The 22883-nt window shown below is 39.3% G+C and overlaps 1 protein-coding gene across 13 annotated transcripts in view; it reads left to right on the top strand.

Moving 5' to 3' along the window:
* The window catches only part of LOC115634596 (heterogeneous nuclear ribonucleoprotein L), a 134958-nt gene extending 113270 nt beyond the window's left edge, over positions 1–21688 (top strand). For 11 of the 13 annotated variants that reach the window (XM_030532433.1, XM_030532435.1, XM_030532439.1 and 8 more), the window contains 5 exons: positions 6943–7124; positions 7373–7465; positions 18418–18693; positions 18760–18964; positions 20816–20955. In XM_030532433.1, coding sequence (XP_030388293.1) covers positions 6943–7124; positions 7373–7465; positions 18418–18693; positions 18760–18964; positions 20816–20955 — 896 coding nt within the window. Of the gene's footprint in view, positions 1–6942; positions 7125–7372; positions 7466–18417; positions 18694–18759; positions 18965–20815 lie in introns of all 13 variants that reach the window. The other 2 variants (XM_030532430.1, XM_030532431.1) reach the window with 2 other exon arrangements.
* Positions 21689–22883: the final 1195 nt, after the last annotated feature.

Here is a 22883-nt window from a genome sequence, read left to right on the forward strand (position 1 = left end):
CTAGAACAGTTCGTGGAAAGTACTCGATATGGCCATGTCCGTTCATCTGTATGACCGGAAGGATTCTGTGTGTTTGCGCATAATTCGTCTTCTCTCGAGATTCCGAAATATGCAACATCATTTAAGCTCGGGATCATAACACTGTTTACAAGTAGGAGTGTAATCTTCTTGTCTTCTAGTATTTACATATAATAGCTTCTAGGTTAAACCGATCTTTGACTGATTAATCTCTCTTAAACTTTCTCTTCATCTCTTAAGCAACAAGGGGGGTAGATGCGGAGCTGCTTGTGCCTGAGTTTGTAATATAAATTGCTGCATTGCCAAGATTTGAAGCTGGTCGGCATAGTTGTTACCGCAGTTTTGGCTGCCTACTTATCAGGGTGGTCAATCTGCTTCATGTTGCACTTGAAAGGGTTATCACAGCCTCATAGGATGAGGTGTTCGCACCATGAGATATTCTTTATCAGCATTAGAAGAAAATCGATAAAAACATCCGTGCATCCGTCAGGATTTCGGAAACGGCCTAGCCCACATGGCCACACTTGGCTTTCAGACTCTCCTACTCCCTAGGAAAAAGAGTTAAATTAATTTTGAATATATTTTCGTCTGCATGACGTATTGTTTTGCTCTCGTAATAACATTTTGGACGGGGTCAATTTTGATAGAGATAAACGTACTTACAAATGCCTGCAGACCCTCCCCATCTGATTGCTGCATTCTATAAGCACTCAACGCCCATGTCTCTTGGCATTTTTGGACAAATATAGGCAGAAGTGGGCTTGCTGTTGTTGCCATTGCTGTCAAATTGAAGTGCATTTTCAGAAAAGCTCTTCACTTGATGACGATGATAAAGGAAATTGAAGTCTTCGCAATGCCATTCAATGCATATTCATTGATAGCTTTGGCAACAGGCTGCGTCGTGTTGGAAACTGAAATGGTGGTGGAACTGGTGGCGGCAATGGTGAGGCTGTAGGGGCAAGTACAGGCGTATGGGGCTGCATATACTGTTTGCATATAACTAACAAATGTTTGTCCATGCGATAATTAGACCATGGCCAATGCTGCTGGTAAAACCTAAAGCAGCGCAGCTCCAATTGCTGTGCACACAAGCAAATAAACATTAGCAGGGCTCGTGTATGCCGAGTATGTGCTTGTGGGATTGCGCGTGTGAATGATTATGAATATTATATACGTGTACACACGCCGCGCCTTTATCAGCGCCAACATACAACTTAAACGCCATTTTGTGTTTCTAATTATATTGTCGCACTGTACGTGTGTGTTTGTATAGCAGGGTTGTTTGTATTAATATTTGACATCAACCAAAGGGCAGAAACCTCACCTGCGCAGTCCCAGCTGCAAGCAACAATTCGTGGTCGCAGAGTAGCAAATTGGGTCTCAGCGCAATTATATATATATATGTACATATATATGTTATTATAACTCAATCCGCCTAAAACATAATTAACCTCTTGAGAATGGAGCGTGAAATCGCGAAGCGTCGCCTATGGTTGCCGAAGGTCTCTGGATCTTCTTGGGATCATTGTCCTTTCGACTATGATGTATCGTTTCGGATATTAATTTCCTCATTCCGTATCCATAGTTTTGTGAAAAGGTAAACAAAAGTTTAGTGAATTTCCTATGTTTTAGTAAAAAATCCAGCGCATATATTCCGAACTTGGCTGCTTCTTATCGCAAAACTGCTAACAAAAAAACAAACACATTTTCACATGTACAAAAAAAGTTTCCAGCATCCTATCATAAACAAAATGTTCACAATCTTTTCCATTATTATTTTTATAAACTCTGCTGTCGTTTCGCTATCGCAGCACCCATACACACGTAGAGACGTGTAGATAGCACACACTCAACTGCAGGAGGGAGCATACTAGTATAGCATATAATAGTTCTGCTTATGAAAACAAATTTAATTTTGAAGCTGCTTATGGAAATGTTTATGGAAGACATGCGCGCGCAAACTGCGCAAAGGAAAAGGGGTAGGGGTGGAGTTCGGGTACAGCTTGAGAAATTAATGTCACATGACAGAACCCGCGCCCTAGTCAAAAGCAGCAGCAGCGTCAGCAGCACCGTGGGTGAAGTGCAGTCAAATAGATAAATAGGGGCTGATGCCTAATGGGTGGGTGGGTGCTGGAACGGAGGGTAAGGATACGGGGACAATGTTTAGTGCATTTTTTCAGCAGCAGGGCGCAGGGCAGAGAACCTTCCTCGACGACCAACATTGACTCTAACAAATTGAAAATCATTGAACATCGTCACATGAGTAAACGTAAAATGAGGCACCAACCCAAGCCATAGGTCAAGGGGAGTGAAGGCGGCTGAGAAAGTGACATCCTGAAAAATATTGCAGCGTACATCCAAGTAAATTGCAATTAACTTGGGCCAGGGTCCCTGCGGGCTTTGGCTAACCTCAGGCCGACGTGCACACGGCAAAACTCTTGCTGACAAAGTGTGCCAATATGCCACAAAGTATGCAACAATTTTCTGTGCAAATACTTTGTGCATCGCCTGTCCGCCCGCCTGCTTGTGTGTGCGCACAATAAACGGCACATAAATGTTGCATACATATGTCGAATTGCTTCCATTTTATATGCTTGCTATTTGAAATACATTACCCGGGCTGTTTTAATGGATGTCAATCCACTTCAGCGTTGCCAAATTTTGGCCTCGTGGCTTTTGTGTTTGTCGTCGTTGTTGTCTGGATATGGCGTTCATGCATTCCTATCCTGATATTATGCCCAGAGTGGCCAAGAATATCCCAAAATTCAGAAAAGAGTATAATTTCATAAACGGTTTTTAAACGTTTTTGGCTTTCACTTCTATCTATGTGGGCAAGCCCATCGGTGAAATACCCAGAAAAAGTCCTCGCTAACAGCAGAAGCAAGAAGAAGAGCAGTTTGACTCTGGATTGACCAATTTAGATTAAGCAGAGGTAGGGACTTAAGAGAGTCAACATATGTACATGCAGGCGAGTACCGAGTTTGGTCAATGTAGCCTCAGATGTTTCAAAAATCCAAGCGAATATTTACTTGTAGATGTTTAGATCGATTTCTCTTGTCATGCAAATTAAGAACATATACACTCATTTTATGGGTTTGGGATATCACTCCTTCTCCTTGTTACATATTTTGTACAAACCTAACAAATCCTTTTTAGCCTTGCCGATACAGGAAATGAAATATTTGTATACTCTGTACATGAAATTTACAAGAGTATATTTGGTTTGCGGGAGTTGAGAAATGGAAATGAAGGAGGCCTGGCAGACCCCACAAAGTGTATTTCTATAATTATTCTAAACCAACGGTGGGCACGAAATTTAAAATCGGGAGTTCTACAACAACATCTACAACAAAAATCATCGGTAGAGTTCTGAGGAAATACTACCGAAAATCGAACAACAACACACGCACTACGTGTATTTTGTTTGTTGCATCAATCTGCTTGTGGCTGGCGACAACTGCATGTATTTTGTTTTTATACCCTGTACCCGTAGGGTAAAAAGGGTATATTAGGTTTGTGCAAAGTATGTAACATACAGAAGGAAGCATCTCCGACCCCATAAAGTATATATATTCTTGATCAGCATGACGAGAGAAATCGATCTAGACATGTCCGTCCGTCTGTCCGTCCGTCTGTCCGTCTGGATGAACGCAAGGATCTCAGAAACTATAAAAGCTAGAATAACCAAAGTTGGCATCCAGATTCTCCTAGGTCCGAGTAAGGACGAGTTTATTTTTTTTTTTTTTAATTTTCCCCCCCTTCCCCCGCTGCAGAATTTCGTCAATAGCGTCCACATTTCAAATGCTACCTAAACCAAACTTTGCACACATAATTTATATATATTTGTCTACTGTTGTTTTATTCAATTCGGTCAATTCTAAGAAAAGTTATTAGCGAAACAAATTCTCGCCAATACAACCCCCCAAACTGCAGCAACAAGTTCGCTCTTCTTCTTCCTCTTTTTGCTGCTGCTATGGGCACATATCAGTGACGGAAGTTTACCTGGGTACAGGGTATTACACTGTCGGGCTTGCTCGACTGTAGCGTTCTCTCTTGTTTATTTTAATGTCGGGACACCCGACTTTAGCTTTTGTACTTGTTTATCGGACGATTAACGTATAAATATAGTATATGTCATCAGAAGATCAATAGACTTTTGTTCGCTAGAACCAAAGCACTTTTTTTTACTCATACGGTACTTTAAAAGAGGATTCTTTAATTTGATGGAAAGACAAGATTTTAAGATGATTTACATCCTTTGGGTGCTTACTGAGACTACTCCATGAGTTGATGTGTGAGACCTCGTCGAGACCATTGTCGAGATGAGGATAATCCGATTTTTGTTGCAAACAAATAGTTCAACTGACCGTCATGACTAGTTTTTCTAAAGAAGAATTTTAGTTCATAAAAATTCGAAGTATTCCTGCACCTATCTCATCTTAAGGACAACCCCTCACAAGATTAGTTCTGGTATCCAACTTGGCATTGCAAATATCAGACTTGAACCGACAACTCTAGAATTGCTCACTCCCGAAATATAAAGAACAACCTTCTTGTACGTAGTAAGCAAATCGAACAATCGATATTATTACTAGTGATAAAGTGTGTTACGAATACTTCGATATGTACTTACGTGCATAAGTATATACTTTCAAGAGCCAAATTAAATTTAATTGTTGCGTATGCAAATATGTGGCGATACCCAACCAAAATAAAACCACGTGCTGAAATCGCTGCTTCACATTTAGCGCTTCATAAAGAAACTAAACTCCAATTTCCGGTGGCAACTCGCAGCACGAACATGCGCGCATTTCCAGCTCCAAGCCCAGACTACATAATCTAAAATAATTTGTGCCCAGTGGAAATGTACACCTATGCGGTTGCCGTCGCCATCGTTGCCGCAGCCATCGCCTCGCGTGTGAATTTTCCAGCAATTGCATGCGAGCAATTCCCCAAATGCTTAAACATTTTAAGCACGCTCCCGCACCCATTGCCAATGCCACCACCTCCGCCGCAAGGTGCCGATAAGTGGGCTGGGCACCGAAGTACTGTAACCACAGAGGGAGGACTTTGGGTAGTTGCGCCCGATACTACAGCCCTGCCCAGGGGTAGACTTTTTCTTGGACGAAGCTCAAGCAAATTACTCGGCGTGGTGTCACGCATATGCCCCATACGAGTGTGTGTGTGTTGTTTGTGTAGCCGCCACACTGCAAAATAGGCAGGCGCTGTGAATTTCAATTAAACAAGTCCAGCACTAAGAAAACGCCAGGCTAGTTTCAGGTCAGGCTCTTTTTAGTCACATCTTTGTCCGATTTTATTTCACTATACGTACAAGTATTTATCTGCATTGGCCTTCATCACATAAAAATATTTACCTATGTATTGAATTTCTCTCGGGTAGCGCGCTTCATTTAGATACATCCGTTCTTTTAAGGTGTCTTTAAAATTTGGATCGGTTTCGTATTGTTATTCACTCCCGATTTATTTTAGGATTAATTTTACTTTTTTTAAATGCTCTTAAAAACTGCAACGATTTGTTTTCGCAAATTTTTTATGCTTTTTGTGAAAAACAAAAGTGTGTAGCAGAAACTGAAACTCGTCCAAACTACTACCTCAGTCGTGCTGGAAGCGAATGAGTTAGGAATTACAGAGGTACAAAAAGGAAGCGGCGAGTAGTTGCACATTTTGACACTTTTTAGCCGCTGGCGAAGCTGTGTGCATTTTTACGTAAATATTTTTGTAAAATTGGGAGTCTGTACGAAGGTGCGCAGAGACAGGTAAATAAACTAGTACAGTGTCGTTGCCGTGGGTTCCCGTCTATCCCCCCTGTTGCCGATTAGACTAGAACTAAATCAAATCCAAACAAAAACAAACGGACATGCAAATTCAGTTGTTTCCAGTACGAGTCTGAATGTCTGAATGAGTGTGCGGCATTAACTTCATGAGTGATTAAGTTAGAGTGTTTGCAGAGTTTTTTGCGTAAACATGATGCGCTGTCGTGCATAAGTTTACCAAAAGTTGGTCGCTTCTGCTCACATGTGTGGACACTTTTAAACTTAATTAAATTGCTGCAACCCGAGCTGCTGTGCATATATGTATATATGTATATAGTGGATGTGCTAGGTCTCTCCAACAGTTGGTGGTGCGACTAAATTCACAATATTCGCTGTTCACAATTTTCCAAGTGCCTTTTAGTTAAAATCTTGACAGTACAAGTGGTTTTCTTCACTAGTTCCGCCAATCTAGCTACAGTATTTACATTGTCTATTCAAAAGGGTAAAATGGTGCGAACGCATTCGAATATACATACGTACCATTTAGATGGGGACATTGTAGACCAGACCCTACAAATTTTTCGACATATTCTCGATTCTCTTGGATTCCACATTTATTCGCCTCTATACAGGTTGTGGTTTGTGTTTGCCTGCGTGGCGTTATTCCATGACATAAGCATACACGTACTATACTCTTCAACTTTTGGTACTCCATTGTTTCTTACTACACGTAACATGCAACAACAAGAATAAAATGAAAGACTAATCATTATTTTATATTTCTTAATTTTAAGTTTTAATTTATTTGTTTTTCTAATCAAAAGCTTACGTTTTTATTTTTTGTGCTCTGTTTCGTTTCATTTTACGTTTTCTCATTTATTTCTACCGATTAATTGTTGTTGCATGCAAATGAACGTAAATTAAACAACAAACCATTAACAAATCTTAATTGAAAACAAAAACAAATGAAACAATGCACGAAATGTAGTTGGTCTGTTGCCCATGCAACAGCAGCCGCAACACCAACAGCATCAACTACAACATGCTGCACCACAAGCACATCATCTACAACAACCACTACCACCACAACAACAACAACAACACCTCCATCATGCCCCAGCTCAAACGCACAATCTTTGTCAATTTAAAGAGCCACCGCTGCTGGGACCAGGAGCCGCTTTCCCACCATTTGGTGCTCCAGAGTATCATACCACCACGCCCGAAAACTGGAAAGGCGCCACAATTCACCCGACGGGCTTGATGAAGGAGCCGACTGGCGTGGTACCTGGCCGCAATGCTCCGGTTGCGTTCACCCCACAAGGGCAGGCGCAGGTGAGTAGACGTTCGACTTTGTTAGTTCTTTGCGAAATAAGAAGCGTGCCAACTCCGTAAGGGGATATACGTGTACAGTACACGGCTCAGTACACGCAACAAAGCCTGTGGCGTTGTAAATTAACTTCCATAAGTTTGTATTGAAATAAATGTATTTTAATTTCCAAAAAATAAAAACCGGCGTGCTGCTAATTTTAATGAAGCTATCATCGCCTTTGTCTAACATAATTTTTTCCTTTTGTAAACAGGGCGCAGTGATGATGGTCTACGGCCTGGACCACGACACTTCCAACACAGACAAGCTTTTCAATCTGGTTTGTCTGTACGGCAACGTTGCACGGGTAAGCGGCCATATTCTCTAATTGTGAAAATGATCTAATTCTCTATGTTTACAAATACGTATATATGTATGCATAAATCGCATGCTGTGCCAGCGGCAGCAACTGATAACTGATAGAGAAGGGGTAGGAAGCATGCATGACTCATGGCTGTTCAGATTTTTAAAACGAATTACAATGTGTAGCACATGTTTGTGGGAAAACCGCAAGATATTTGTGTTTTTAAAGGAAAAGGGCTTGAATAGAAAAGAAGCATAATAAAATAAAAACGGGCTCGCATTTAGATAAAGCGTTTTAGATAAATAAAATTGTGTGTGTGACTGGTAATTTGAGGGTAACGCTCCAAGTAGCAATCAGTGCAGCCTCATCAGCTTTATGACCAGTCCGTCGACTCTTCTCCAGCACACTTGTGCACAAAGATGTGAACGCAATTGATTTCATTTGGCTGTGGATAGCTTGATTGCGTTGTCTCTCTTTTTCTCTACTTTTCTGTCAGAAAAACTCTTTCTTTCTGTAGAGGAGCCGAATTAAGCGCAGAGCTCTCTGCTCAGCAGAAAATAAATCAAAACACACTCAAGCAGGGGGTCGCTCAAAAGGGTTACAAATGACAATTTCTATGGTACAGATATATAATTTAATTTTTTCTAAAAGCAATAGAAATATTTTGTATCGTTGTTGTGTTGTAGTTGCTGTTTACCAGCAAACGTGCAATGGGGAGTGCGCAAGATACGCGCAGGCCTGCAACCCACTAACACCATCCCCACCACCTACTCTACACAATACACACTAACAATGCAAACTGACATCAAAGTAGGGTGCTCCCTTAAATTGGTGTGTGTGTGCGGTTCTTTGAATATGGAATACATTGCGGGGTATTTTGTACCCTGTACCCTAAGAGTATAAGGGTGTACTAGATTGTGCGAATGTATGTAACACACAGAAGGACATATATATTCCTGATCAGGGTGACAAGGGTGACCAAACTTTGACTTACAAATCACAGTATATTAGCTTTTTATTTTACAGTAACGAAGCGTAGTAAGATTTATAAAACCATGATTAGACAGGCAGACAATTAGAAAATCTGGTGAACCGATAATTTGCTTGCCCATGACAAATGTATTAATATTTATTATATCTATGACCAGATATCTGTCAAATCTTTATTTTTATACACTGTACATGAAATGTACAAGAGTATATTAGGTTTGCGGGAGCTGAAAAATGTAACAGGCAGAAGGAGGCGTGGCAGACCCCACAAAGTATATATATTCTTGATCAGCATGACGAGACGAGTCGATCTAGCCCTGTCTGTCTGTCTGTCCGTCTGTCCGTCCGTATGAACACCTGGATCTCAGAGACTATAAGAGATAGAGACACCAAATTTTGCACAAAGATGCGTTATGTGTGTATTCTATACGAGTTTGTTTTATTTTTTTGATTTTCCCCCCCCACTTCCGCCCTATGGGGGTTTTCCCGATTTTCCATTCGTATAATCGCCTATATCTCGGAGACTGTAAGACCTAGGGACACCAAATTTTAGTCCCAGATGCCTTATGTGAATACGCAGAAAATGTATATTTTGGAATTCCCCTCCCTCCCCCCTCTACCCCGCAAATCGTAACTCCCGTAATTCTTGGAATTTCGAACTAAAATTTTGGAAATACCCCCAGTTGGTTATTATGTGTCCGTATGCCGTATTCCGTATTCATTATGATAGACCGATTTAACAAGAAGTTATAGCCATAAATATATTTGCTGATGCAGCGCTGCCCGCGGCTGTTGTTGATGTTGCTGTTTGGTTGACTGCGAAAATGCTTACACAGACACGAATTGATGCGCATAGGCATACATACACTCACACAGACGCAATTGCTATGTAAATGTGCAATTATACGTGAGTTCGAATACCGAGAGAGGTAAAATCGATCAAATTTTTTTTTTATTTTCTTAATTTTTTTATTTTCTATAATTATTGTAAACATATGTACAGAGTATTTCAAAGTCGGGACACCCGACTTTAGCTTTTTTACTTGTTTTTTCTAGTATATATTTTTAATGTTTTCATACTGTCGGGCCGGTATAACCTAACCTACTTCTATTATATCGTAATAATGAACCTTCATAATGTACAGGTTTCATTTAAATCGGTACATACCTCTGCCATATGAACAATCGGACCCAAAATTTCTCTTAGTATCAAAGCAATTTCGCTATAATTTCACTATGTACAATACAAAGTGCCCAGTATTGGTACAATAAAGTTGGGTTAACTTTTAACTCGAAAAGCGCAGAGCTAAACTGCTAAACTGTGAATGATCCCAATGCCATTTATGCCAACACTTGAGTGCAATGTGGGGCAAGCTTACCAGCAACAACATAGCAACCGGGCGGGAAGCGTCAAACGCGTGTCATGGCGGTCGAGGAGTGCTTCCGAAGGAAGGGTGCTGGGAAGAAGTACAAAACGTATCATTCAAGGCAATGCGTTCTAGTTTGCAGTTAGATAGGCGAACAGTAGCTCAGATTTATTACAAACTTCCTGTCCAAGGCGGAAACTACTCATTAGCCATTAAAAATGGCTATACGCAAACATTATTCACTCACACTGAGCCGCGCACACCCACGCAAGCACCTATATTTTTCTCGCCGAATGCCTGAACATATATAACAAATTCAGTGCCAAGACTGTTGCCATGCCCACTAGTGTCCGTTTCGCCCACGTGGCCGAGCCAAGTCGGGTAACGAGAAGGGTGTAAAAGGTCCAGGATCCATCCTCGGCCTCATTGCCAATAGAAACGTGTGCGCGCGTGTGTATGCAAGTGTGCATCGTCCTATGGCCGACATCTTTGAATTGCGAATGAGAAATTGATGGCCTCTCAATCAAAGTGGTTCCGCTTAATAACCCCGTGAGGGCCCGCTACAATTTTAAAAGGCATGTTCTGTAAATTACAAGAAGTTCCACCCGCACGGCTCGAAAACGAAAGAATTAAATGTCAATAAGTCAAGCTAAACAGAGTTTGACATAAGCTGTGAAACAGTTTGATTAAGATGCGTGAAAAATGGGCCTGGGTTGACTGGAATAGTAGAGCGCTGCGCTACATTTTTCCATGACAAGCAGTTAAGTTACAAGGCCGTCGGAAATCAATGTACACTGTACATGTACAATCTACAGCTTTGTTTCTGCAATAAATTTTTCGAAATAAAGATCTTGCAATTCTTCCATATTTTTATATCGGAAGCCAGAACATCCCTCTAAAGGCCCACGGCACGGTTCACTGACAATCTAACGGTTGTAAAGTCGGGTGTCCCGACTTTAAAATACTCTGTACATAGAATAAGTAAATCTCAAAAGATGGAAAAACATTTTGAACCGATTTACAACCTAAATATGCATTTTTGTGCAAAGTTGGGGGGCCAACTTCTTTTGCCTGCATTACATTTTACCTCCTAAAACATGTATATATGTTTTATGTCTTATATCCTGATATCGTTAGTCTCTATGACTTCTGACCATTTCATTTTTACCAAAAGACTACTCAAGTGTAAAATTGTGAGGCTCACAGGATTTTCGACAAAGTACACCTAGCCCATGCTTAAACCTCGTGCTAAGCGAAATCGTGTTAAGCGAGACATTGACTCCATACAAAATAAGGGATAACGTTTTGATTTCGATATATGTATGCACAAAACAAGTATTGAATTTTAATTTCCGCTGTTGTCAAGGTCCAAGCATTTTATAAATTAACAAAAAGCTACTCCAGGTGTTGAATATTTATCATTAACAGATTAATCTTATCAAAAAGGAAAATATTTTGAAGCATAACAAATGTTGAAGCGGCTTAATACAAGTATAAAATTTAAGAACCATTTGGTCATTGACATATTCTATTTATAAGCCATTTTCATGCTAAAGATTTTTATATATTTTTATTTATATTAAGTTTGTGCAAAGTAAGTAACATGCAGAAGGAAGCATCTCCGACCCCATAAAGTATATATATTCTGAATTAGCATGACGAGAGAAATCGATCTAGACATGTCCGTCCGTCTGGATGAACGCAAGGATCTCAGAAACTATAAGAGCTAGAGACACCAAATTTTGCACAAAGATGCCTTATGTTTTTTTGATTCCCCCCCCCCCCCCCCCCCACTTCCCTACGGGGGTTTTCCTAATTTTCCATTCGTATTATCGCTTATATATCGGAGACTATAAGACCTAGGGACACAAAATTTTAGTCCCAGATGCCTTATGTGAATGTATATAAGACCAAGTAGTGCCTGCAGCTGTTGTTGTTGTTACTACTTTGCTCAGGCAGACGAGACATACACAGACAAACACATAAATACACACATACACGCATAATTATTCTACACATATGTACAGAGTATTTCAAAGTCAGAATTCAAGGAATTCAAGGCAAATTTCTTCCCAGTGCTGATTACATCGATAGAGTCAGTTTCAGTTTTATCAGAAATCCTGAGTATAGAGCGCCTGCTATGTTTTGAAAGCGTAAACTTTTTTTTCTACATTCAGATTAAGCTAGTACTAATTGCATTAGCTGGAACATATTCCAACCACAAAAGTGAGTTAAGCTTCTTCTTTGTTCTCCATTTTAAATATTTTTAGGTTTTCAGGGTTAAAAGATAGCAAATTCTTAATCGTGCTAGACCGAGTTCGTACTAAAAGGGATCGAGGGATAAGTGTACTTTCCACGAAAACTCAGCAATTTCGGTTCTCATTAAATTTCAAGGTCGTAACAAGCTTTAAGATACTCGTATGTAGTATGTACATAGGTATAAATGCTTTGGAGGAACGTTCCGCTTTAAGATGCTTGACTCTGCTCATGCATTTTTCAGCGCGCCTAATTGGTTCAATCAGGTTAAATACAAGTATTTAATTGCGCGCGTCCGATAAAGTATCGTAAAATTGATTTTCACCTCAGAAGACAAGACTGACTTGACTGACTTGAAACCAAAAACGACATTCACGTTCCTCTCTTCAAGGAAACACACTTGTATTTGTTTGACTTTCAGCAGCTCCTGCGGCCAACCCTTTTACTGTAATTGCGTTTATTTTCCACCAAAAGCTTCAAAAAATAAATCAAACAGCAGCAGAGATGATAAAGTATTGCACACATAAGTGTTGGCTGGAGGTGTAATTAACACAACATTAGCAGGACGAAGCAGGAAGGCGACAGGGGCGATCGAACGCGGCGCTCATAGCTCATTAGACACGTACCCAGAGTTTGTTGCTGAGGTTGGTGCCACCGTCCCACCGACACTGCGAGTGATGACCATAGTGCTCTTTGACTGGCGTTTGTGCATTTGGCGGTCAATGGCTGCCGACGAAGGGTCAGAGTGTATTTTCAGCTTCATGATCCTTTTGTTCTAGAAAAACGCGCCTATCAGCTCACTTCATGCTTGAGTGAGTGACGAGCTTGTTTGTTGTTCTATATAAACACTGTGGCATGTACAAATACACATATATAAATATATATACATACGTATATATTCTGTCTCTCTTTGTACTATCTCTCTATTTTGTGTTTTCGCAGTTGCTTTTACTGCTTTTTTTCAACCCACATTTTCATACATTTGATTATTGGTTTTTCGATAAGCGCCATTTAGTTTTTATTTCTATATGCGTGAGAGAGTTGGTTTGCATACTACATACGATTATACATATGTACGTATACATACTCGTGTGTGTAGACAATTCGTTTCAACTTTAAGGCACGCTTCGTTCAAGCGTATGTTTTTTGAATACATATGTATTTAACATTAGCCAGTCTGTTGGGTGCCCTAAATATTATTAAAATGCGTTCTATTACAGCACGCATGATTAATTCGTAAAGTTCCAAAGTCTGTCATCCCTCATTGTCTCTCATGCCCGAACTTAATACGCTAGGAACAGCTTTATTTACCGCCTATGATTACTGAGTCTTATTCTATGAAATACAAATTTTCTGGGTGAAGTATAATTTGACGACAGTTAATGAGTCCACGGCATTTTAACAACATTCTTGAACTAACAACTAACGTCAAAGTTCTACTTCCCTTAGCATATATCTTCACCTAACCAACGGTTATAGTTCCCAATCGATATAGCCATGTGCATGTGTACGTATGTACATATATTTGCCTGTTTGTTTCTATATAAACTAGACTCCTATTACCATTACATTAATGTACATTGAGTTTACTATCCCTTTTATACTCTGTACATGAAATATACAAGAGTATGTTAGGTTTCCGAGAAGTGAAAAATGTAACAGGCAGAAGGAGGCGTGGCAGACCCCACAAAATATATATATTCTTGATCAGCATGATGAGACAAATTGATCCAGCCTTATCTGAATGAGTCCCTGAATTTGGGACACAGCTGAACCCACATTAGCCACACTTCGTATTTAGAGCCCCATAGAAAAATTTTCCTGTCCGTGATTTCAGCAAAATATCTGAATTTTTTAGCTTTATAATTCATTTAGAATGGGCAGCGTCTTTGCAACAACGCAAGATGTCAGACCAATTTTCGCGAACGACATCAAAAAAGGCCCAATCTAAAAAAAAAACAAAGCAAACCGTTTGCAGCTACCGGTTGTTTCGAGCACTTGCGCTGAACTCGTTTTTCCACTGCGCAAGCATGACTAGCAGCTGTGGTCCCCACTTCACCCTCCAGAGAGGGTTCAATGGCCCGCTGGGTAGCAAACTGATTACGCAGTCAGCCGGACAATATGCATCAGCTAACCAGTTGGATGGCCATTGCCATTGATTTTTCACTTTCACTTGCTTGGCCATTTGTGGTTCATGAAAAGCGCTTGGTTGGTTTGGTGGCTATTACTGGCTCGAAATTGCAGCTAATTAACTTTTCTTTTGGTTGTATATGTATTGCCTGCCGTTATGATCGTAAAACTTCGCGATCAATCAAAAGTGCCTCATTAAGGTAACGATGGAGCTTCTTTCTTCAATATAAAATGTTAACATTCCGGTCTTGATACCTGTTGAAGTAGAAGAAATGTATCACGCGCAACGATACCCATGTTGGATAGTAATAAATGGACCGGTTAAGGAAGTTAAGTCTATTTCCATATATCCATACAAATGTCTTACAAATTGCCTTCTTTGAGGATTTCTGTTGGTTTGTGCCGACTCAAAAGTTTCCATATAATTATATATGATCTCATTCCTCATCTAGCTTAATTCCAGACCTAGTGCGCTTAGCCGATGCTTCTCTATCGTGAGCGATTCGACGCGTACTCTCTTAACTACTGACCCTCGACACTTTTGTATTATGCTAAGTCATTTATTTATCTACATTAGGTCTTTGAATAAATCGTTTCAAATTAAATTTAAATAATAAAACTGTCGCTTTTACATCCTGTACCCGTAGGGTATTAAGGGTATATTAAGTTTGGCGCAAAATATGTAACAGGCAGAAGGAAACATTTCCGACCCTTATGGGGTATATATATTCTTAATCAGCATGACGAGACGAATCGATCTAGACATATCCGTCCGTCTGGATGAACGCAAGGAGTTCAAAAACTATAAAAGTTGGTATCCAGATTCTCCTAGATTCGAGGAAGGACGAGTTTATTTTATTTTTTAAAGATCAGGGCAAATGATGGTTTTGAACCAGCTTATCTACTGTTTAAAGGGTGTTAGGGAATGCTCCACATTTGAAAAGATTAAAACTAAAGAAAAAACCACCACTTAACTATGCTCGGAAGGAAATGTGATTAAATCAAACTCTGCATACATTTTGATTGGAGCTTTATTTTCTTTTCGGATGAAAAGAAATATGATTTGGAATGATCCGATGGATATAACTATTATTTCCATGATCTTCGGAAGAATGAGCATCAGTTGGTTCGACTTCATAGTCGTGTGGGCGGTGTAATGGAGCGGGTAGCCAGCTCATGTTATGTTACGTGCGAGTCGCAATTTTTGAACACGAATATGAATGCAAACATTTATAAAAACGTAATGAAAACTGCTTTTCTCCATTCCAAAAATTTGCTTGGTGAATTACCTAGATGTTTTCAACAAGACACTGCTTCGATTCATACTGCCCGGGTGATCAAATCTTGATCAAAATTGAAGCACAAAACGTCGATTTATTGAAGCGGCCGCCTTACTCACCGGACATCAATATAATAGAAAACGTGTGGGTATGGCAGGTTCGTAAAGTTTACGAATCTGGCAGACAGTATTCTACCAAAAAGGAATTAATTGAAGGCATTTAAAGTGCTTAGTCAGCCATTTCTTTAAGTTATATTGGAAAGTTGTACGAATATCTTCCAAAATGGACATATGAGTTCATTCTCAACAAGGATCGCCTCATTTTTTAAATTATAACGAATAGTTTAAATTAGTTACTATATAAGTTAAAAAATTAGTTCTTATTAAAAACGGGTTTAAAAATTAAAAACAAATGCTGTGTGCTAACCTGATGTCCAAATTTAAAATGTGCTCTGATTTGTTAGGTGACCACGTTTTTGGGTTGGAAAAAATAATAGAAACGCATACACTTTTTGGAAAAATAGTGCACTGTAAAGCGCCCATTAAACTTATTTAGGTATTATTTTTTAACATTATAAGTAAAGGGTAAGCTCAAAATAACAACAAATAAAAAAGCTAAAGTCGGGTGTCCCGCTTTGAAATACTCTGTACATATGTTTACAATAATTATAGAAAACAAAAAAATTAAGAAAATTAAAAAAAAAAAAATTTGATCGATTTTCGGTATTCGAACTCACGTAAATGGTGTATAATTGCACATTTACATAGCAATTGCGTCTGTGTGAGTGTATGTATGCCTATGCGCATCTATTCGTGTCTGTGTAAACATGTTAGCAGCCAACCAAACAGCAACATCAACAACAGCCGCGGGCAGCGCTTGAGCAGCGCTTGAGCAGCGCTTGAGCAGCGCTGCAGCAGCAAATATATTTATGGCTATAACTTCTTGGTAAATCGGTCTATCATAGTGAAACTTGGCATAAGGACACATAATAACTAACTGGGGTAATTTGCAAAATTTGAGTTCGAAATTCCAAGAGTTACGGGAGTTAGAGAAAATCGCGATTTGCATGGGAGAGGGGGGAGGGAGGGAAATTCCAAAATATACATTTTCTGCGTATTCACATAAGGCATCTGGGACTGAAATTTGGTGTTCCTAGGTCTTATAGTCTCCGAGATATAGGCGATTATACGAATGGAAAATCGGGAAACCCCCATAGGGGGGAAGTAAGGGGAAAATCAAAAAATTAAAACAAACTCGTATAGAATACACACATAAGGAATCTTTGTGCAAAATTTGGTGTCTCTATCTCTTATAGTCTCTGAGATCCAGGAGTTCATACGGACGGACAGACAGACAGACAGGGCTAGATCAACTCGTCTCGTCATGCTGATCAAGAATATATATACTTTGTGTGGTCTGCCACGCCTCCTTCTGCCTGTTACATTTTTCAGCTCCCGCAAACCTAATATACTTCTGTACATTTCATTTATAGAGTATAATTATTGTCCAATTTTCCTCTTAATATTGGTATATGATTAAGAATGGGTCGGGGATATCATTTCACAGCTACGAAAAGGGAAATCATAATTAAATGTTGGTCTAATATTTTGGTTTAAGGATCTGCGCTGTGAATTACGTTAATATACTTAACAGTATAATGCTTCCATATTCTGAGGAAGAAATGCCGTTAATGTGGGAGTTTTCCAAAATAATGACCCAAAACACACTTCGCAGCTTGCAAAAAAAAAGGTTTCATGAAATCAAAGGTTCTTTGATGAAACGGAATTCACAAAGATCCGACCTAAATTCCATAGAGGTACCTATATAATTAAAGAATATTTTTGGGCTTAAGTCCAAAAACAAAGATGATTTATGGCAAAATGTGCAGACCGTATGGTATGTCATTGATCCCCCAACATTTGGTCCATACTGGAGGAATCTATGGAATATCTTTGGAATTTCCATCCCTCCCCCTTCTCCCCCGCAAATCGTAACTCCCGTAATTCTTGGAATTTCGAACTCCAATTTTGCAAATACCCCCAGTTAGTCATTATGTGTCCGTATGCCAATTTCACTATGATAGACCTATTTAACAAGAAGTTATAGCCATAAATACATATATTTCCTGCTCAAGCGCTGCCCGCAGCTGTTGTTGATGCTGATGCTTCGGTTGACTGCAAACATGCTTACACAGACACGAATAGACGCGCATAAACATACATACACTCACATAGACGCAATTGCTTTGTATATGTGCAATTATATTCCCTTTACGTGAGTTCGCGTACCGAGAGAGGTAAAATCGATCAAAAAATTTTTTTTAATTTTCTAATTTTTTCCAATTTCTATAATTGATCTAAACAGAGTATTTCAAAGTCGGGACACCCGACTTTAGCTTTTTTTTACTTGTTTTTTCTACTATTCGAAAGCTTCTGCAATTATCAATAAGTTATTCCTTACCACTATTTCATTCAAGTCAGCTAATTCTATGAAAAGTAATTTGCTTCTGGAATGCGCACGCACCAGCAATAGAAGTTTTTTGGATAGAGGGTATTGCTCTACTACTGTAACAAAATCAATCTTGTTATTTAGTTTTGTCGAAGTGATGAGCAGGAGTAAATGTGCAACCAACACAATGACTATCAAATTAAGGACGTTTTCATGTTTTACAATTTCAATTCAATAAAGTTGAATTGCGTGTTAAATGCCGTGACACAGCGAGACGGACACAGACACAAGGTAGTGGTGGCAATAACAACAAACCAGATTTCATCAAATGTGGGTGCAAGACAAGAGTTTATTTACATCTGTCTCCGTGTTTGCTAAATTGGCTCGGCGTTTCGATTGACCATTTCGCTGGTTGTATGATAGTGTGACATGCATTGCGTATAACTATTACTAATATATATTTTATTCTGCTTTGTTTATTTAGATTAAGTTCTTGAAGACCAAAGAAGGCACCGCCATGGTACAAATGGGCGATTCAGTGGCCGTCGAGCGCTGTGTGCAGCACTTGAATAACATTCCCGTTGGAAGTGGTGGAAAAATTCAGATAGCATTCTCGAAGCAAAACTTTCTATCAGAGGTGATTAATCCGTTCTTGCTGCCTGATCACACACCCAGCTTCAAGGAATACACTGGTTCGAAGAACAATCGTTTCCTATCGCCGGCCCAGGCCAGCAAGAATCGAATACAACCACCGAGCAAGGTAAATGCTTCATCTTTTATAATACAACTACGCCCTACTCGTTCTAATACGCCGAACTGGTTGCAGATTTTACATTTCTTTAACACACCACCCGGTCTGACCGAAGACCAGCTGATCGGCATCTTTAACATCAAGGACGTTCCCGCCACCTCGGTGCGCCTCTTTCCTTTGAAGACCGAGCGATCGTCATCGGGTCTGATTGAGTTCCCTAACATCTCGCAGGCTGTTCTGGCAATAATGAAGTGCAACCACCTGCCGATTGAGGGTAAAGGTGAGATAGTGTTGTGTTTAAGTGTTTTCCAAAAGTAAACAAAATAAGGGCTAATCGAATGAGCCCCCAAAAATAAACGTTACACAAAATTACCTATTTTCCCAAATCAAACACAAGTACGAGTAGGGAAGGGTATTTTTCGTTACTGTTTGGCTGGTCCACCCCATAAAAGTCCTTCAAGCTCTTTTGACTTTTGTAATCAGAGCTGCCCTCAGCAACATCCACTACAACCCCCACAACTCCAGCCGCTCCGCATATTTTATTCCGCACACGAAAATGTGTGCAATTTTCAAGCTTGGGCTTGGTTGAAAGTTTTCAGTTCTGCAAAATCGTGTGCGTGTACGCACTCGCAATCAAAAATAAAATTTGGCAATTAAGATAAACAATTTCGGCTGTTAATTACACAAATCGCGCAGCCCTTGCTCTAGCCTCAAGTCACATTAATAGGACCTGAGCTGAGCTGAGCGATGTGGGAGGTGTCGAAGTGTTTGATGGTTACCAACGACCAATGAAAACTTTTCTCATAAATATTTTCGGCCCACATCCATACCACATCGATATTTCAGTACAATATTATGGTTTCGGAATTGCTCTGAATTTTATTCATGCTTGTTTATGTATAATGCGCTCGCCTTTCAACAACAAGCGTTAAATTGAAATTGTAATGCAAAGTGGTATCGCGTTTGCATTTATACATTTATACTATTGATTAAACGCCATCTGAGAGCAATTATTCTGTTGTTCACGAACCTCGAACTGATGCAGGAAGTATTTGTAAAGGAACATATAACCAGCTCTGTGTTTTTCAGATGTCCTGCACTAACTGCTCTTATCCCTATCCCCTATATCACTTGTGATATACCCATACATACATGTGTATATAAATAGTGATATAAAGTTTCTCCATAATAATGCCATGCTTACTCGCTCCGCTGACTCCTCTCTCTTCACCCACGACTTTGGCGGCATCCCAAAGAGTAATACGCATAAGTAATTTGTCATATACTGGCAAAAGGCGCCTTTTCCCAGTCGACCCCAGCAGCCATTGTTTACGCCTTGCGCAAAAATCGTTGTGCAAACATCTGTTGAGTCATTCACATATACACGTATATACATACATATACTCGTACATATTTTTGTCAATATTTTTGTGGTTGGCATGTTTGCCAATGCATTTTTCTTACTCTAAGGGTCGCTGGATAGCCCGGTAAACAGTAATTAAAAGTGTAAAGAATGTAAATAGGCTCGCACATGTTGATGCACGCGCAAGCACACATTCATGCTTGAGCAAGTGTGTGTGTGTGCGTGTGTGTATGTGTATGTGTGGTGGTGCAAGTGCAAGCATGCGTGCAAGTTTGTACATATTTTATTTAGAGCACAAACAGCAAATGCCAAATGCAAACAAGCGTTGCATACTTTCAGGCGGCAATAAAATTATGCAGCGAGCAATCATATGTACATGCATATTCATGTGTATGTGTGGGCTGCGATTCACTGTTTTGCATTCGACTGATTCTGATTGCTTGACACACAAAACGGCCGAAGTATGTAAGAATTTTATGATGGTCACCAACCCTACCACCCTTCTGTCCCATAATTGGACATGCTCCAATGCTCTGTATGTTGCCATCGCAACGAGGGTCATACTCACAGGTCCCGAGACCGCCAGCTACTGAATACAATTGAAAACAATAATAAACAATAATAAATTCCTAATTATTGTATACAACACTTATACACATTGCTACACTGAATATAAACTATAAAATGCATGGACAAACAATTTTAAATACACAATTTCAATTCTGTTTCTTACTTTCTTTGTTTCTGCGAATTTCGCCGCCTCTGCAGGCACCAAATTCCCGTTTATCATGAAGCTGTGTTTCTCTTCGTCCAAGAGCATGAATGGAGCCTGGAATAATGCTACTAATGAGGGCATGATCGAAAAGGAGAACGACGGCGACGGAAAAGTGGTCGAAATATATAATTGAGATTTGATAAAAATCGTGTAAGCAGCATCAGTAGCAGCAGCAGCGACAGCGACAACCATTTAACCACATCAGCAACAACAATAGAAATGGAAACAAACACAAAAAGCAAAAGGAAGTAACACAATCGGGACTGGCACGGATGCTGCTGCCACAAATAACAAATGAATAGGGGATCACACACACATACACTGCAAGGCGAAGAAATAACACCAATCCACACAAAAAGGAAGACGATATCAAACAAGGGGCGCATTGGGTCAGCTGCGGTATACGAGCTGATGATAATAACTGTTAGTTGATTGCAAGATCCAAAAACATAATTAATGAAGAAAGAAACTAAATAACCAAACAAAAAAAAAAAAAACAAGAAATCACACGCAAACGCATGTAACTTTTTCACGCGCCATTTACCTGAACCTAAAAAAAATGTAAAGGTCAAGGAAAATTATTACACTTATAATATGTACACGAACCCGCGACTCACATCAACAAAAATATGCACAAGCATATAACATAATGAAAATGGCGTCGTTAAAAAGCTTACACACGTTTTTAACTTTACATGCGTTTGCGGACTTATCAGAAAGAATGAAAAAAATCGTTTGAAACACTTGACGTTACAATGGGAAACATAAAAATAAAGAACAACAATTTTCTGTAATCTATGTAACGTTCGACAACAACATAAATAATAACCATTTTCTGAGAATAAACCGAAAATTGTAACAAAACAGATCTAAACCGAGAATTGTAACGAAGGAAGTCAAAGAAACTGATTTTTGACAAACAACCAACACCCTTGCTACTAAGTACATACCTTGCTCTCTATTCATTATTATTGTAGTTAATTATAGAAATCATCTAACAAATTTCACTTGACAATATTTCGGAAAGTATTCGCGGTAAAGATGTGGGATAGGGGGTGGGAACCAACAATTATTGGCTAATTCTTTATTTGCGGAATGTTATAGAAGAAATGGGGCTGGTTGGGATAAAGGAGGGGTCCTTGAAATTAAACCAAAAACTTAGCAATTTTAAATACAATTTCTTAATTTTAGTTGTGGGCGAATTTAAACAATAATGAAAAGGAGCAGCGAAACTTAGAGCGATAAGCGTGAGACCTTGCACAACAACAAGCCAATGTTTTTTATTTATTAATTAAGCACTAACCGAAAGCAAAAAGACAAAACAATACCCATACATACATACATAGATGCATATGTATATTTTGTGCTTTGTTTTTACAATGTCTATAATGGGTTCGGGGGTGTACATGTATTTCAAATAAATCATAAATCTTTATTTTATTTTAAAGTTGAGGAGAAAAGCAACTTGATAGACAAGCAGCTGAATAACATAAAGAAAGCAGCAAACAAAATCCATAGACGACGAAACATATTACATTTTTAGCATAAGTTACTTAGGCAGCGTGAAAAGAAAAAAATAAAAATAAAGAAAAGATGGGAGAGGGAGTAGAGTGCAACTAAAAGAGCTAAGCGAGCAGGAGAATAATATTTTTGAGGCGCTTAAGAAGACTATTGCAAAAACTACGCGGGGTGAACAGCTCGATCGATTGTGCGCACCGTGCAAAAAGAGGCAGAGGAGTGGGAATTTGATTGAAATATATCAGCAATAAAAGCAACAATAACAACCATATCAAATGCATATGTTACATTATCTATAACAGCAAATAGAAATGAAATAGTGGAGGATCGTTATAAAAATGATTACAAAACAAAGCAAATCGATAGTAACAATGCAACAAATGCGGCTCCATATTGTGAATCACGACGAGCACTTGAATAAAAAAAAAAAAAATATGCCAACATTTCAGTTTAGATAAAGAGAATGCAGCTAGATTTAAAATTGTATCTTAAGTTTGGGTGCGGTTGTGCTCCAGTCCTGCCTGCACCCATCATTATAATAAT

The sequence above is a fragment of the Scaptodrosophila lebanonensis genome, unplaced genomic scaffold (genome assembly GCF_003285725.1).
Source record: "Scaptodrosophila lebanonensis strain 11010-0011.00,11010-0021.00 unplaced genomic scaffold, SlebRS2 tig00000001-arrow-pilon, whole genome shotgun sequence".
In the NCBI taxonomy this organism is placed as follows: Eukaryota; Metazoa; Arthropoda; class Insecta; order Diptera; family Drosophilidae; genus Scaptodrosophila; species Scaptodrosophila lebanonensis.